This window comes from Pogoniulus pusillus, chromosome 7 (assembly GCF_015220805.1).
Source record: "Pogoniulus pusillus isolate bPogPus1 chromosome 7, bPogPus1.pri, whole genome shotgun sequence".
Taxonomy (NCBI): Eukaryota; Metazoa; Chordata; class Aves; order Piciformes; family Lybiidae; genus Pogoniulus; species Pogoniulus pusillus.
The window spans coordinates 26,091,259-26,108,373 of record NC_087270.1 but is presented as its reverse complement, the minus strand read 5'-3'; the positions used below and the strand labels follow the sequence as shown (position 1 = coordinate 26,108,373).

Sequence of the window (17,115 nt, the reverse complement as noted above, 5' to 3'; positions counted from 1 at the left end):
CTTGACATAAGCAGGGACACCTCCTGCTAGAACAGGTTGCTTAAGGCCCCTTTCAATCTGGGGCCTTGAACACCTCCAGACTTGGAGCCAGCACAGCTTTTCTGGCAACCTGTTCCAGTGTCTCACTTCCTCCATAGCTGAAACAGAGGTATTAAGCTCAAGATAATTGTGGGATTTGTTTTTTGAATTGTAGGAACTGTTGGAATATTGGAACCTGTCCAGAGAAGGGCACCAAGGCTAGTGAGGGGGCTGAGCACAGGTCTTTCTCCAAGTGAAACAATTCTGTGATTGTACAGTCACATTTCTTTATCTTCTTTTTCCATGCTTCCCTTTGACAGCTCGAGATTCTCCTTGGCTCCTGAAAGCCAGGCGTCCAGACAAGCTGCGAGATGCTCTCAAGGAGGCAGAAGTGAGTTTCAGCAGAGGCTCAGGCACAGCAGCTAATCACAGCCCTTCCTGTGCTGGGCACTCTGCTTTTATCTGGTGGGCTGCTGCAAACCATTGCCATGTCCTGCAGCCTATTTTATCTCCAGGCTTGGCACTCAGGGGTATGTCACCCACCAGTGCACAGTGCCAACCCTGCTCTCTGCTTTCTCTTCTCTTTCAGGACTTGATGTGTAATGTTCGATGTGTACTGAGCAATTGGAAGAGCAAACAGATCTGCCAGGTAAGTTTTGGGGAGCTCTTGGCAGTGTGCAGTCTGTGGAGCCCAGCAGGCACTGGGTGATTGCTGCAGGAGTGTTAACAGTGTTCACTGGCACAGAAAACCCTTGGGTGTTTTTAACAGGCAGGTTCCTCTTACCTAGACAGAGTCACAGATTGCATTGGATTGGATTGGAAGGAACTTTCCAAGGTCATCTTATCCAACCACCCTGCACTCAGCAGGGTCACTTCCAGCTAGAGCAGGCTGCCCAGGGCCATGTTTTGATCTGGAATGTCTCCAGGGATGGGACCTCAACCACATCCCTGGGCTCTGGTTATTTACATTTGTAATCTGAAGCAGATGCTACAAAACCAATAAATGGACGTTTTTAGCAAGTAGAAAAATGACATTAAATAGACCTGATTCTGAGAGGTTATTTTCTGTGGGGAAACTGGAAGCATCCTGTACCTCCAAATGGCAGGCCAAGAGTGCAGTTAATAGGCAGAGACAGGTCTGGAATCAGTGTTCTGTGACATTTTTATATCTTGATTATTTACATGTCTGTTGCAAACCTTTGTGCCTGTGCAATATGGGAGGGAGGTTGTAACTGCAACCCAGGCAGACCATTAATCAAGTTGTGGAACAGGAGGTGATGTGGCACGTGGCAGGCACGTAGCTGTTGTCTTTGTCTTTCTAAGTTCCACAAGCAGCATTCTGTGCCCTTGTCAGCACAGAGCAGGAAGGCAGGTGGGAGATCTGAACAGAACATTAGAGCTTCTTCTGAAAAATACCTCTCAGGTGTGCTGGAAGCTTCTGCAGTCTTCACTGCTGGTGAAGAAGCTGCCTTGTAGTGGAGCTGCTTCAGCAGAGGCAGTGCCATCAGTGGTTGGTACTGTTTCGTTTCACACTTAGCTTTTGTGCTTTCCCAGATTCAGAATTCATTCATTCACTTCATTCATTCATTCATTCATTCATTCATTCATTCATTCATTCAAGTAGTTCCAAATGTGTAGCAGCAGGGTGGATGTTAAGTATTGGAACAGTATAGAACTGAAAGCCCAAGGATGTCTTGAAGGCCAGCAAAGTTTCTAAAGAGCTGACTGCTAGAGAGTGCCTCATCCTTCTGGATCAGTAATAAAGATATTCCTGTTGAAGCTTCATTTGCCTATCAGATCTTCTCTCTGGGCAACGTGTGTCATTCATGTACAGGCTACAGGGTATAGAGCTGTGAATATTAATCTTCTAGAGCTGATTTAAATATTAATTGTATGGTGATTTAGAGGATTCCTTCTATTTTTCTGTGTTGTTCTTATTCTGAGTAGGGAAAGGATTTGGTTAAGGAGTACTGAGTCAATTAGGTGTGAGTGCATTTGTCTGCTTTCCAGTTTTCCTGTGTCTTAATTCACTTCACCACTCATTCTTCTGCCTCACTCTCACTTTCCTGCCTCTCCTATCTGTCTCTATCCATCCCCATTCCTTCCCAATGCACACTCTGAGCAGTGAGCTTATTGCCAGCCTTGAATCATCCTGCCTGTAGAACACAGCATCTTTGGCTGACATTACTTCTGTCTACAACTCTTTTTTTGACTTAGCATCCAACCTCTTAAGTAGTTTCAGGCTTGCATAAACAAAAAGGAGACAAATACAGTTTTAACTTTTTTCATGTACAAGATGGATGTGTTTATCTTACTCTGCTACCTCTGGCTGTGTATTGGATCACAGCATCAGAGGATGTTAGGGGTTGGAGGTGACCTCTGGAGAGCTTCCAGTCCAACCCTCCTGCCAGAGCAGGACCAGAGAATCCAGTGCAGGTCGCACAGGAACACATCCAGACAGGGCTGGAAAGGCTCCAGAGAAGGAGACTCCACAATCTCTCTGGGCAGCCTGTGCCAGGGCTCTGGCACCCTTATGGTCAAGAAGTTCTTCCTCATGTTGAGGTGGAGCTTCCTGTGCTGCAGTTTTCATCCATTGCCCCTTGTGCTGTCCCAAGGCACAGGTGAGCAGAGGCTGTCTCTGCTCCTTCCTTCCTGAACCCCAGCCCTCAGCTATTGATAGACATTGCTCAGGTCCCCCCTCAGCCTTCTCTTCACCAGACCAAACAACCCCAGGTCCCTCAGCCTCTCCTCATCAGGCAGTGCTCCAGGCCCTTCAGCATCCTTGCAGCCCTCCTTTGGACTCTCTCCATCAGATCCCTGTCCCTGGGGAGCCCAGAACTGGAGCAGGGCAGAGTTGAGGGGGAGGAAAACCTCCCTAGACCTGCTGCCCACACTCTTCTTAGTGCCCCTCAGGACACTGTTGGCCTTGGCCACGAGGGCACATTGCTGTCCCATGGAGAAGTCAGTGTTCACCAGCACTCCCCGTCCTTCTCCATGGGGCTGCTCTCCGGCAGATCACCTCCTAACCTGTATTGAGACATAGAAAGGGGTAGCTTGGCAAATCTAGTATTTTTTATTTGGCTTTTACAGCCAGACTGTAAGTGTCAGCATAGCTTCTAAAATAGCTACAGTTAGAGAAAAAAACACTGCCATTTCTCTACCCTTCAATTCACCTTTTGGTTTCTCAATCATGAAAGGAAATGTTTTGGGGTTTATATAATATTGGCTGATAGTTGAAGTCTCCAGCAGGTTCCAGAATATTCTTCCAAAACAATTGTGTTGCTCCACTGTCTGTCTTCCTGAAGATAGAAGCTCCTTAACAAAATAAACTCAAAATTAGGAAAATGAGTCACTGGAGAGTCTAGAACAGAAAAGCTGTTTCCTATCAGCAGCACCAACCTCTCCACAGCCTCCTTTCAGGCAGCTGTAGACAGCAAGGAGGTCTCCTCTCGGCCTCTTCTTTTCCAAACTAGGCAGCCCCAGCTCCTTCAGTTGCTCTTCATCAGATCTGTTCTGCAGGCCCTTCCTTGCCCTCCTCTGCACTGGCTCCAGCACCTCCGCATCTCTTGAACACAATACTCAAGGTGTGGCCTCACCAGATTGTCCAAGGGGACAATTCCCTCTCTGCTCCTGCTGGACACAGCATTTCTGATCCCAGCCAGGATGCCATCGGCTCTCTTGCCCACCTGGGCATTGCTGGTTCCTGTTCAGCTGCTTGTCCATTACAACCCCCAGGTCCCTTTCTGCAGGCAGTTCCCAGCCACACTGCCCCAAGCCTGTAGTGTTGCTTGGGGTTGTTGTGGTCCAAGTGCAGGACCTGACACTTGGTCTTGTTGAAGCCCCTGCCATTAACACTGGCCATGGATCCAACCTAAGTCCCTCTGCAGAGCCTCCCTGCCCTCATGCAGATCAGCTCTGCCATCTGACTTGGCATCATCTGCAGATTTGTCAGAAACAAAGGCAGGGCTGCTGTTGGTGTGCCCTCTGCAACCAAAACATCACTATCCCTGCCTTCTCACTGCTTCCTTCAGTGTCTGAGTAGCCCACAGGCAGGCACTGGGGGCCACAACTTTCAGGCATGCATCTGCTGCCAATGAGGCTGCTCTCAGGTTAGCTGTGTGCAGACAGCCTGTTCAGCCTCACAAATGTGCCTCAAGGAGAAGTGCATTTCATGGGCAGACAGATCTCTTGCCCATTGCAGGAGAATATTTCTCAGGTTGGCTCTTTCCCCTACAACTGCTCTAATGCTGCCTCAGCTTTCTGCCTTTCTTGATGTTTCCCATTATATGCATCAAAATTTCTCCTATTGTTCTTTTTATACAACCAGTGCAGCAGAAGTGCCCTGTTGACCTGCTTGTCTGTTGCCCTTTATTTTTGCAGTGCTAAGCACACATTCTAGTGATGCTTGGAGCTTCTGAGGTGGGTGCTGCCAGCCTGTGCAAACCTCGCCCAGACTGGAGGGGGATCCTTGTTAAGGAGCTTGCTCTCCTATTTAAAAGGACTTATCTAAGCCCTAGAGGACTGAGGTCTGTTCTTCATCTCTCTTTCAACTTGTTCCAGTTCTTGTTCTAAACCCACACCACTTATGTATGGTACTTCTGAGCCCCAGCGTGGATGACCTGTGATGAGTTGGAATCTTACAGAATCATCAGAGTTAGCCAAGCCCTTTAAGCTCATCCAGTCCAACCATTCTCTGATTCTACCAAGACTGGGGCTAAACCATGGCCCTCAGCGTCTGGGTTGCTGAAGTAATTCTCTAATCTTTAATTACTTCACAGATGCAAATTCATGGAATGGTTTATAGTGGAAGGGACTTTAAAAGATCATCCAGTTCCAGTCCTCCTGCCATGGGCAGGGATGCCTTCTACTAGACGAGATTGCTCAAGACATCTTCCAACCAGGCCTTGAAAATAAATGGCCCATAAAAGAAGGATAACCAACAAAAAAAAAGAAATCTTTGCAAGAAGCTGCCACTGCTAGGGAGAGTCCAAGGGAGGGCTGCAAGGATGCTGAAGGGCCTGGAGCACTGCCTGATGAGGAGAGGTTGAGAGCCCTGGGGCTGCTCAGTCTGCAGAGGAGAAGGCTGAGAGGGGACCTGAGCAATGTCTATCAATAGCTGAGGGCTGGGAGTCAGGAAGGAAAGGACAGGGACAGCCTCTGCTCACCTGTGTCCTGGGACAGCACAAGGGGCTGCAGCACAGGAAGCTCCACCTCAACACGAGGAAGAACTTCTTGACCATAAGGATGCCAGAGCCCTGGCACAGGCTGCCCAGAGAGATTGTGGAGTCTCCTTCTCTGGAGCCTTTCCAGTCCTGTCTGGATGTGTTCCTGTGTGACCTGCACTGGATTCTCTGGTCCTGCTCTGGCAGGAGGGTTGGACTGGAAGCTCTCCAGAGGTTCCTCCCTATCCCTAACATCATGTGAGCCTATGGCCCTTGTTTCTCCCTGCTAGGGAATAATAACTTAAAGAATTAATGTTGTCAATATTCAGCTCAGTTCTGGCTGTTCCCTTCCTTGTGTTCTCATTCTCTAGTTCTTCAGAATGGTTTTAATGTTAGCCACAAACTCCTGAAGCCAGCCCTCTGCAGTGATGCCATTGGTTCAGGTTTGATTTTACAATGTAAGGTAGAAAAAAATAGTGAGACTGAGCCAAAACCTTTGATTCCCAACTTGTTTCAGTTTTCCATTTGCATGAGGATGTCGACTTAAGCAGTTGCCAACACTGAGTTATTTTATTGTCTGACAGCCAAGCACTAGCTGTGAATCATATCTGATAGCTGCTAATTAAAAAGATTTATCTATTCCCTTTGATTTGATTTCATGTGGTTTGTGTTGCAGTCTACACGTGTGTGAATGGGGTTTGTGTTCCCATCATCAACACTGCATCCTGAGCTGAGATTCACAGCAGTCTGTGCTGAGCTGGCTCCTTCTGTCAGCTTCGCTGCCCACCAGCAAGTTGATGTGGCAAGCTGTGTGGTGCCATACAGCAGCAGCTCTGGGGTGAGCATCAAGACACTGTGCCTAGGAGCTGGTAGCCACCCCCAGGCCCTCATGCTGAAGGTGCTGGGTCACACTGGCTGGCAGGCAAGAAGGTGATGTGTGGTTTGGGAGTGCTGGAAGGAGAAGTGCATTGATTGCTGTGAAAGGGGAACGTGTAACAACAATGACTGCAGCTGGAAGGAGGCATGCAGCAAGGCCACTATGGCAGGAAGGCTGAGAGCAAGCTGGAGTGAGGAGGTGGGGAAAAACCCTGGGAACCTGCTGCAACAAGAAGTGCTTTGCAGCCTTCTGCTTTTGCATATCCCTTTGTTGCTTGGGCACGCAGAGGGAAAGCAGCTGGCAGCAGGATTTTTTGCAGGCATATTTCCCTTTCTTCCCTTTTTCATCAGATAGAGGCAAATGCTGCCTTTGCTTTGCAGGTATCTTATGAGGGAGAAAGGATGATAAGCAGCTGAGTTGCATGAATGAGGAGTCAAGGGCTAAGACTTTCCAGGAAAGAGGAATTCACTTAGGGATATGCTGTAGTTTTACTCCAGTCCTTAAGTCTGGACTTAAATCCTTTGCTTAATACAAAGTAACCCAAGTATTGGAGCTCCTTGGCATTGGGGAGGGGAAGAGGTGAATCACAGAATAGTCTGGGCCGGAAGAGACCTCCAAAGCTCATCCAGTCCAACCCCCTCCACTCAGCAGGGACATCCTCCACTAGAGTGGAGCCCTGTCCAGCCTCACCTTGAATATCTCCAGGCATGGGCCCCAAACACCTCCCTGGGCAACCTGTTGCAGGGTTCCAGCAGCCTCCTGCTGCAGAACTTGCTCCTCACAGCCAATCTCAATCTGCTCTGCTCTAGTTTGCAGCCATTGCCCTCATCCCATCCCTGCAGGCCTTTGTCAGCAGTCCCTCTGCAGCCTTCTTGTAGCCCCTACAGGTCCTGGCAGGCTGCTTCTAGGTCTGTGTGGAGCCTTCTCTTCTGCAGGCTGAACACCTCTAGCCCCCTCAGCCTGTGCCCATAGCAGAGCTGCTCCAACATCCTGATCATTTTCGTGTCCTCCTCTGGACCCTTTCCATCAGGTCCCTGTCCTTCCTGTGCTGGGGGTTCCAGAGCTGGCCCCAGCCCTGCAGGTGATGGCTCAGCAGAGCAAAGTGGCAGAATCACCTCTCTACATCTCCGGCCACGCTACTCTTCCAGTAGCTATGCAGTGGTGCCAAAGCTGTGCCTGCTCTTCCAGCACCTGTGCAGTGGTGTCAAGGCTGTGGTTGCTCTTCCAACACCTGTGCAGTGGTGCTATCCAATTCTGTTTTCGGGCTGTGAAGCTGTAGCAGTGTCTCTGCACTCTGTGTTTCTCTTGTGAGACCTGTGCACTGTGTCGTTGCTGTGTGCTGTGTGTTGTAGCTGAGTGATGTGTTGTAGGGATGGAGACTCCACCACCTCCCTGAGCAGCCTGTTCCAATCCCTGACCATTCCCACAGAAAAAAAAAATGTTCCTCATCTCCAATCTAAATCTCTTCTAGTGCAGGTTGAGACTATTTCCTCTCCTCCTATCACTTGTTCCTAGGGAGCAGAGCCCAACACCCACCTGGCTTCAGCCTCTCAGGGAGCTGTAGAGAGCAATGATGTCTCCCCTCAGCCTCTTCTCCAGTCTAAAGGACTTCATTCAGTAATTCAGAGCTGGAGCATTCATCTAACTTTCCTTAATCATTGTTTGCATCAGAGTTCATCAACTTCTGACTTTCAACCCTCACTTTTTGCAGCTGGGTTCTTCGGACAGTTACAGCTCACTAGAGTCAAAGCTTGGCTGGGCTTAACATCATGAAGTTGGAAATAAATTGTGATTTTATCTAATCTAACTTCAACATAAAGATAAATTGAAGTGTTGAAAGATTGTCCAGGAAAAAAAGCTGCAGGAGTGTAACTGTGTCTAACATTTTTACCAGGACAAAACCCTAAAGGACATCTGTCGTGGCAGGCAGTGTTGAATCACAGGCTGTAGGAGCTCCTCAGACACAGGCATGAGCAGGCGTTGGCAGGGTGGGCAGTGATCATTTGTCCTCTACAAATCCATTGCACCTCACAGATGTTTTGTGTTCCTCCTTCAGACATTACCAGAGCTTATTTGCAAATGATTCAATGACCTTTGGAGTTCCCTTCCAATCCAGACCGTTTTGTGTGACCTGTAAGTGACAGGAGCATAGACTGGGACGGTGTTGGTTAAATATATGAGTTAGGGCAAGGAGGAGATGTGGAGGTGCTGGAGCGGGTCCAGAGGAGGGCAAGGAAGCTGGTGAAGGGCCTGGAGAATAAATCTGATGAGGAGCAACTGAAGGAGCTGGGGATGGTTAGTGTGAAACAGAGGAGGCTGAGGACAGACCTCATGGCTGTCTGCAGCTACCTGAAGGGACATTGCGGTGAGGCTGCTGCTGGGCTCTTCCTGCAGGGAACTGGAGACAGAACAAAGGGGAATGGCCTCAAGCTGAGGCTGGAGAGGTTTAGATTGGACATAAGGAAAAAGTTTTTTGTGGAGAGAGTGGTCAGGGACTGGAATGAGCTGTCTGGGGAGGTGGTGTAGTCACCCATCCTAAAGGTGTTTAAGGGTTGTTTGGATGTGGTCCTTGGGGACATGGTTTAAAGTGAATCTTGTGGAGTAGGGTGAGACTTGGTGATCCTGAGGGGCTTTGCCAAATGGGATGGTTCTATGATTCTGTGACTCATTTCATACCACCACAGAATGGGTTGGGTTGGGAAAGGCCTTTCATATCCTCCAGCCCAACCATTCTCTAGCACAAAGACTGATGCTAAGCCATGGCCCTCAGCACTACATCTCTGCCTCTTTCAAACACCTCCAGGGATGGGGACTCCACCACCTCCTTGGGCAGCCTGTTCCAGTCTCTGACCACTCTTGCAGCAAAGAAATGTTTCCTCATCTGTAGCCTAAATCTCTCCTGGGGCAACCTGAGGACATTTTCTTTCTTCCTGTCACTCGTTCTCAGGAGCAGAACCCACTTGGCTCCTCTCAGGGAGCAATGAGGTCTGTCCTCAGCCTCCTCTTTTCCACACTAAACACCTCCAAGCTCCCTCAGCTCCTCCCCAGCCTTTTTCTCTAGACCCTTCCCAGTTTTCTTGCCCTTCTCTGGACCCCCTCCAGCCCCAGTCCTTCTGGGAGTGAGGGCCCAGAACTGAACCCAGCACTCCAACTGTGGCCACCCCAGTGCAGTGCTGGCTGCAGGAGGACAATCCCTGTCCTGCTCCTGCTGCCCACACTATTGCTGATCCAGGCCAGGCTGCTGGTGCCCTCCTTGGCCACCTGGGCACAGCCTGGCTCACCTTCACCCAGCTGTCCACCAGCACCCCCAGCTCTGTCTCTGCTGGGCACTTTCCTGCCACTCTACCCCCAGCCTGGAGCCTTCCTGGGGTTGTTGTGCCCCAAGTGCAGGAGTCAGCCCTTGGCCTTGTTGAATCTCATCCCATTGGCCTCAGCCCATGAATGCAGCCTGTGCAGGTCCCTCTGCAGAGTCTTCCTGTCCCCCAGCAGCTCCACACTCTCTCCCAGCTCAGTGCCACCTGCAAACTGACTGAGGGTGCCTGGGTCCCCTCACCCAGATCATGGATAAAGATCTTAAGGAGCTTGTCCTGGCTTTGCTGCTGTAGGTAGAAGTGAGAGCTGTGTCTGGCTTCTGCTAAGTCCTCTGCACTTTTCTACAACAGTGTCTTCACTGAGGGAAAAAGGTTGCTCAGCCACTGTAGGGCTGCTGTTGCCTCCGCTAAGCAAAGGCTGATTTGGTTTAGCTGATTGGAGGCAGATGCAGACAGCTGCCGGAATGGGATGTTTAGAAGGTCTGCCATGGAGCAAGGATGAGAGTTGGACTGAAGTTTCATCAGCTTCTCTGCCAAGGTCATCTGGTGTAGCAGGCTGCAGGATGCGAGGTGGCACTGGCAGATGAGCCAGAACACAGCTGTGCTGTCAGCAGCACAGGAGGGGGTGGCAGTCTCTGCAGCCACTGGTTCCACTGTTGTTCCCATCCAGGTTTCTGTAGAAGCCAGGCTTGGCAGTGAGTGCTATGCTCACAATTCTTTTGTTCTAACTCCCTGACTTTATCTTTTCCTGTAGAACAATAACAGGTCCAACAGCTCTGATAAAGCCTTTGGTGTCCTGCTTCTGCCAGAGTGCTTTGGCACAGTGGGGTCAGGGCAGGGGGCTGATGGGGTTTGTTTTCTGCCTTTCCTTGCTGTAATAGTTCCTTTCAGAAAAGGACTGGTTTGAACAATCCTATTGTGTAAAAGATACGGTTCCCAGAACTCCTCCCACTGAGCATTCTCACTCTCATCCAAGACAGGCCACCAGAAGGAGCTGATCACAGAATCACAGAATGGGCTGGGCTGGAAGGCACCTCCAAAGCTCATCCAGTCCAGCACCCTGCACTCAGCAAGGGCATCCTCCACTAGAGCAGGCTGCCCACAGCCCTCTCCAGCCTCGCGTTGAATATCTTCAGGCATGGGCCCCAAACACCATCCTGGGCAACCTGTTGCAGTGTTCTGACAGCCTCCTGCTGCAGAACTTGTTCCTTACAGCCAGTCTCAATCTGCTCTGCTCTACCTTGCAGCCATTGCCCTCGTCCTGTCCCTGCAGGCCTTTGGCATCAGTCCCTCTGCAGCCTTCTTGTAGCCCCTTCTGGTCCTGGCAGGCTGCTCCTAGGTGTGCCTGGAGCCTTCTCTTCTCTAGGCTGAACACCCTCAGCTCCCTGAAAAGTGCTCTGACTTAGTCTTCAAGATTGTTTGCATCATTTAACAGAGCTTAACTAGGTAGAGATATTCAGTTAATTCTGAAATAAGCCTTTGAGTGTTCTGTGCAGTGGTTTCAATTCCTTCTAATCAGAGAAGTATCAATGAGCTGATCTCAAGGAGGGCTCGTGAGGAGCCCCCAGCTCTCATGTTAGGGCACCAGTGTTTAGGTTAAACATGTCTGAGTTACCAGGAGTAAGCAGGGCAGCAAAAACATGCTGAGTTTAATCTGTGCTCATGATACAGAAATGACACCAAGCCCAGCAATGGGTGGGGGTTTCTGCAGCATGTGGAGTTATTTTACATAGGAAAAGATCAGGGCCCTGTGTCCATCCCTTTATTCATCAGGATGTGCTGGTGAGACCCCACCTGGAACACTGGATCCAGTTCTGGGGCCTCCAGCACAAGAAGGACCTGAACCTGTGAGAGGGTCCAGAGGAGGCCATGAAGATGCTCAGAGGGCTGGAGAACCTTCCCTATGGGACAGGCTGAGAGTTGGGGCTGTTCAGTCTGGAGAAGAGAAGGCTCCAGGCAGACCTTAGAGCAGCCCTCCAGTACCTGAAGTAGCTCCAGAAGGGCTGGGGAGGGATTTTTGACGAGGGCCTGGAGTGCCAGGATGAGGAACAGTGGCTTTGAGCTGGAAGAGGGGAGACTGAGACTGCAGATGAGGAAGAAATTCTTTGCAGTGAGGGTGGGTAGACACTGGCTGTGGATGTCCCCTCCCTGGAGATGTTGAAGGCAAATTTGAATGAGGCTTTGAGCAACCTGGGCTGGTGGGAGGTGTTTGTCTGCATGGCAGAGGTTTGGGACTGAATGATCTTGAAGGTTCCTTCCAACCCAACCCATTCTACCAATCTGTGACAGAATTCTGATCTCCTCCAGAATTGTTCATCTCCTCCAGCTGCCTCTCCAGAAAATTCAGCACATTTTGTGCACCATTTGGTGGCTCAGCAGGCATCTGCTTCGAGTGCCCAGCAATTACAGCTCTTGTCCCCACGCAATTCAGTGCTGTGTACCAGCTGTGCTTCCAGAGTCACCTCCCCACCAACCAGGAGCCTGTCTTTGTCCTGCTGAAAGTGAGAGTGCTGCATAATGGAAGCTGCTAATGTGTGCCTCGGAACACTTCACTTTATTAACGCTGCCTGATGTCTTGTTTTCTCACTCTTTGGACTCAGCTCCTCTTTCACTCAGGTGTCTTGGTGTCCCTAAGCCTTTCTGGGCCACAGCTGGAGAAAGTGGTGATTGACAGGACCCTGGTGGGGAAGCTCATCTCCGACACCATCAGCGACGGTAATTACACCCAAGTGCAAAGCAATTGCCTGCATTAACAATGGAGTAGCGAAAGCAGTGTGTCAACAGGTAGACTAATTCTTGCCACTGGGGACTTGCAAACACAACAAGTAATTGCATGTAATGCCAGAGTTACAACCCTCAGGACTAAGAGTGCTTGAAGAGGAATATTTAACATCAAAGTTTTAAGGCTTGTCAAGTGCTGAATGGGTTCCTAAAGTTCATTTTCTCACACGTTGTAATCACTGGGAATGTGCCATTTGAACTCATCATCTGTATTCCGCAGGCAGGGAGAGGGGACAGCTGCTTAATTCAGTGGGATAGCTGTCATTAAAATAGTTACCTATTAGGAAAGGTTGGATGACATTAGTTATGGGCAGATGTAGCAGAGTCTCACAGTTGTCCTGAATTACTGACTGCTAAAAAGGAAATCTCAGCTTCACGCAGAAGAAAGCTTAGGAGAATGTTACTGCTTTCAACAGCTGTAGGACACAACTGGAGCATTAGGGCTGTGAAGATGCTGAAGGGCCTGGAGCACTGCCTGATGAGGAGAGGCTGAGGGGACCTGGGGTTGTTTGGTCTGGTGAAGAGAAGTCTGAGGGGGGAATCTGAGCAATGTCTATCAATAGCTGAGGACTGGGGTTCAGGAAGGAAGGGACAGAGACAGCCTCTGCTCACCTGTGCCTTGGGACAGCACAAGGGGCAATGGATGAAAACTGCAGCACAGGAAGCTCCACCTCCACATAAGGAAGAACTTCTTGACTGTATGGGTGCCAGAGCCCTGGCACAGGCTGCCCAGAGAGGTTGTGGAGTCTCCTTCTCTGGAGCCTTTTCAGCCCTGTCTGGATGTGTTCCTGTGTGACCTGTGCTGGATTCTGCTCTGGCAGGGATTGGACTGGAAGCTCTCCAGAGGTCCCTTCCAACCCCTAACATCTTCTGATGCTGTGATTCCCAGTGTGTCTCCCTCCACAGAGCTCCACTCAGGACTCCACGAGCTATCTTGGCACATGCATCAGCAAGAACATGGGATTTCCTTGCCAGCCATGATCTTCCAGATTCTTATAAAGCAGAGCCAAACAATGTCCTTTCAGCAGCAATCCATGCTAGATTTAGCTTTGCTCCTGAAGGATTAATTTTCTTCCATATCCAGGCATCTACTGAGTATTGGCCTGCTTGCTTCAGAGAGCTGCAGTACTGCACCCCTCAAATCCTTCCTTACCAATATGTTGTAGCTTGGGAAAACAACAAGGATGCAGAATCTTTAGTACCCAAGAAGGTAACCCTAACCTCATCTTGAAACCTCAGAGTGCAATGTCTTCACTCCTGTTTTCACTCCACCAAATTTTCAGGTTACTAATTCCATCTCAGACTTTCCTTCCACCCTTTCCAGAGGGAAGATTTCATACCTTCAGCTGGCAAAAGGCACAAAAGCAAGGAAGCTAAAGTTTACCCAGGTGGAAGTTTTTTGTTGAATCTATTTGCTCTGTCTTCCTGAAGCAATTAATAAATAATAATGAAATTATACCTATCCTGCCTTACATTGGCTTCAGATAGCACAGAAATACAAATATTGGTTTCCAAAACCCTCCTGACTGGAAGAGCTTAGAAAGAAGGGAACAATAAAGCAACAAATAGGTTTTTTCCCAGCTGTATCACCCAAACTGCTATAGAAATGGAACACGATGGCTCAGCCTCATGGTCACCAGTTTCTGCAGCCTTCCTCCTTGGAACCATAGAATTAACCAGGTTGGAAGAGCCCTTCAAGCCCATCCAGTCCAACCGAGCACCCAAACCTAGCCAGTCAACCAGACCATGGCACTAAGTGCCTCATCCATTCTTTTCTTGAACACCTCCAGGGATGGCGACTCCACCACCTCCCTGGGCAGCCCATTCCAACGCCAATCACTCTCTCTGCCAACAACTTCCTCCTATCATCCAGCCTAAACCTGTCCTGGCACAGCTTGAGACTGTGTCCCACTGTTCTGTTGCTGGTTGCCTGGGAGAAGAGCTCAACCCCACCTGGCTACAGCCTCCCTTCAGGTAGCTGTATCCAGCAATGAGCTCTGCCCTGAGCCTCCTCTTCTGCAGGCTGCACACCCCCAGCTCGCTCAGCCTCTCCTCACAGGGCTGTGCTCCAGGCCCCTCCCCAGCCTTGCTGCCCTTCTCTGGACACCTTCCAGCACCTCAACATCTCTCTTGAATTGAGGAGCCCAAACTGGACACAGCACTCAAGGTGTGGTCTAATCAGTGCTGAGTACAGGGGAAGAATAACCTCCCTCATCCTACTGGCCACACTGTTCCTGATCCAGCCCAGGATGCCATTGGCTCTCTTGACCACCTGGGCACACTGCTGGCTCATGTTCAGCTACTGTCTTCCAGTACCCCCAGGTCCCTTTCTTCTTGGCTGCTGTCAGCCACTCTGTCCCCATCCTGTAGCACTTCTTTCTGCTGGGGTCTGCAAATGGAAGCGAGTCACAGAACCGCCAAATGGCTCAGGCTGGAAGGGACCTCAAAGCTTGTCTACCCCAGACCCCTCCACCCAGGGCCACCTCTCAGATAGATTCAGCTGCCAAAGGCCTCAGCCAGCCTGGCCTTGAACACCCCCAGGCAGGAGGCAGCCACAGCCTCTCTGGGCAGCCTGTACTAGAGTCTCCCCAATCTCACACTGAAGAACTTCCCCCTGAGCTCCTGTCTAACCCTGCTCTGCCTCAGCTTCAAACCAATCCCCCTTGGCTTGTCTCAGACCCCCTCACCACAAGGCCCAGGAAACATGAGGATTTTTTTTTCCCTGTGAGGGTGACAGAACACTGGAAGAGGCTGCCTGAGGGGGTTGTGGAGTCTTCCTCTCTGGAGATATTCCAAACCTCCCTGGAAGTGTTCCTATATGATCTGGTATTGGTGACCCTGCTCTGGCAGGGGGGTTGGACTGGATGAGCTTTGGAGATCCCTTCCAGCCCCTGACATTCTGTGATTTTGTGAAAAGTCCCTCTGCAGCCTTCCTGCAGGATCCATTTGGGCACTGGCAGGCAGCTCTGAGATCCCCCTGGAGCCTTCTCTGCAGGCTGCACACCCCCAGCTTCCTCAGCCTGTGCTCACAGCAGAGCTGCTCCAGCCTGCTCCAGCTTGAGCATCTTTGTGGCCTTCTCTGGCCTCACTCCAGCAGCTGTGTGTCCTTCTGCTGCTGGAGACAGCAGAGCTGGATGTGTTCCTGTGTGACCTGTGCTGGATTCTCTGGTCCTGCTCTGGCAGGGGGATTGGACTGGAAACTCTCCAGGGGTCCTTTCCAACCCCTAACATCCTGTGATCCCTGTCAGAGGCTGGGCTCCACTGGGTGCATTTCCCAAAGAGTGGTGGATGTTACTCTGATGAAATAAAAGGCAGAATTGAAGGCTGAACCGAGTTGGAGATGAGGGTGGAAGGGCACACAGCTCGTGTCTGAACGCAGCGGTGGCCTCATAGGAGCTGAGGAAGTCAGGTTTGTGCAGTGGGAGTAGTCCCCATTTCCAAGAAAGTCTTGGCAGGGTGACACACTGATGGCTTTCAGGAGATTACAGAAGCTTCAGTGTAACACTGAAGACACCACCTTGCCAGAAAAGGCGTTTGGCAAGGTCTCAGCAGAGGCTTAAGTAACTTGTTTTGTTATTAGGAACAGGTACGACAGTGGTGACAATTTTTGTTTGTTTTCCAGCTGTTTTTACAGACAATTTCATCATCCTGTCGTTTGAGGACCATAACCAGCTCTGCTTTATTCACTTTGCAAAGAAGGTGGATTCTGCTGACGTCAGCAGGAGGCTGGAGAAGCTCTCCTGTTTGGACTTGAAGGTAGAGCTCTCAGTGGGGACTGTAAGCACTGCAGCAGTTTCACCTCGTGAGCCATTGGTACTCACCGATGCCAGGCAGCAGTACAGATTGCAAAGCTTCCTGTGACTGACCAGAACTGCTCAGATCCTAAACGTGGCAGTTCTTGAAAAGTCAAACCAAACTGCCTGGCACTCTGAGCCAATGAGGTAAAATACTGTGCCAAGAGATCCCCTTTTCTACTGCATTGAGGTGAAGGGCTCGGGCTCACAGCTGAGTTGCTCCTGCTTTAACAGTTTACCTCAGCTGAACAGCAGGGACTGACTCTGCACGTTCTCAGCATCTAACAAGCATGAAGCCAAATCTGTAATGGTAAACCTGGATGTAAAAGACTTCAACTAATGTCTTTTACCTCATGTTTGCTGTGGGCTAAAAGCACACTGTGGCTCAGCTAAGATACACCAGCCCACGAAGGGGCAAGAATTCAAGCACCTGCTGTAAATCTTTCTTTGCCCTCTAGTTACAGGCACTGCATTGTTGTCAGAGCTGGTCTGGCAGTCAAGGCACTGAGCTGGGGTTCAGAATAAAGAAGCTGAGTTTCACACCACTGACAAACCTTAGGCAAGTGACTTGCTGCCTCTGAATCTTAATTCAGTACTTACACAGTGAAGATTAAAATCTTCCTTTTTTCAGGTGTGCACAGCAGTCACTGAAAGGTGGTCTAGAGATAGCTGAGCTAGCTTGGAGTTCAGTACAGCCAGCTCATCACAGTTATAGAATGCCTTGGGTTGGAAGGGATCTTCAAGATCATGCAGTTCCAACCCCTTGCCATGGGCATGGACACCTCCTACTAGCCCAGGTTGCTCAAGACCCCATCCAGCTTGGCCTTGAACACCTCCAGGGTGGAGCCTCCACAGCTTCTCTGGGCAACCTATTTCAGTGCCTCACCACCCTCATGGGGAAGAACTTCTCGCAAGTCCAGTCTAAGTCTGCCTTTTTCCAGATTGAAGCTGTTAGCTCTTGTCCTGTCCCTATGTAAATTCCACCAAGGCCTAGGTGGATGGGGCTGTGTAGATATAACTTCTCTCACCCATAAGCTCCTTGGCATCAAGGCAGCAGCTGAGCTGAGGTGAAAGTGCTTGGTGCTACAGCGTTATGGAAAAATAATCAGCCACAGGCAATTCACTTTGAACAGGCAGAGTGGGAAAGGGGCTTCACCCAAGTCACTGCAAGA

General features: G+C 50.1%; 1 protein-coding gene across 7 annotated transcripts in view; it reads left to right on the top strand.

Moving 5' to 3' along the window:
- Window positions 1–341: 341 nt before the first annotated feature.
- The window catches only part of WDPCP (WD repeat containing planar cell polarity effector), a 141,253-nt gene continuing 124,479 nt past the window's right edge, over window positions 342–17,115 (top strand). For 6 of the 7 annotated variants that reach the window (XM_064146306.1, XM_064146304.1, XM_064146302.1 and 3 more), the window contains exons 1-4: window positions 342–409; window positions 608–667; window positions 11,969–12,083; window positions 15,772–15,905. In XM_064146306.1, coding sequence (XP_064002376.1) covers window positions 614–667; window positions 11,969–12,083; window positions 15,772–15,905 — 303 coding nt within the window. In that variant the 5' untranslated portion in view covers window positions 342–409; window positions 608–613. Of the gene's footprint in view, window positions 410–607; window positions 668–11,968; window positions 12,084–15,771; window positions 15,906–17,115 lie in introns of those variants that run through there. The other variant, XM_064146305.1, reaches the window with a different exon arrangement.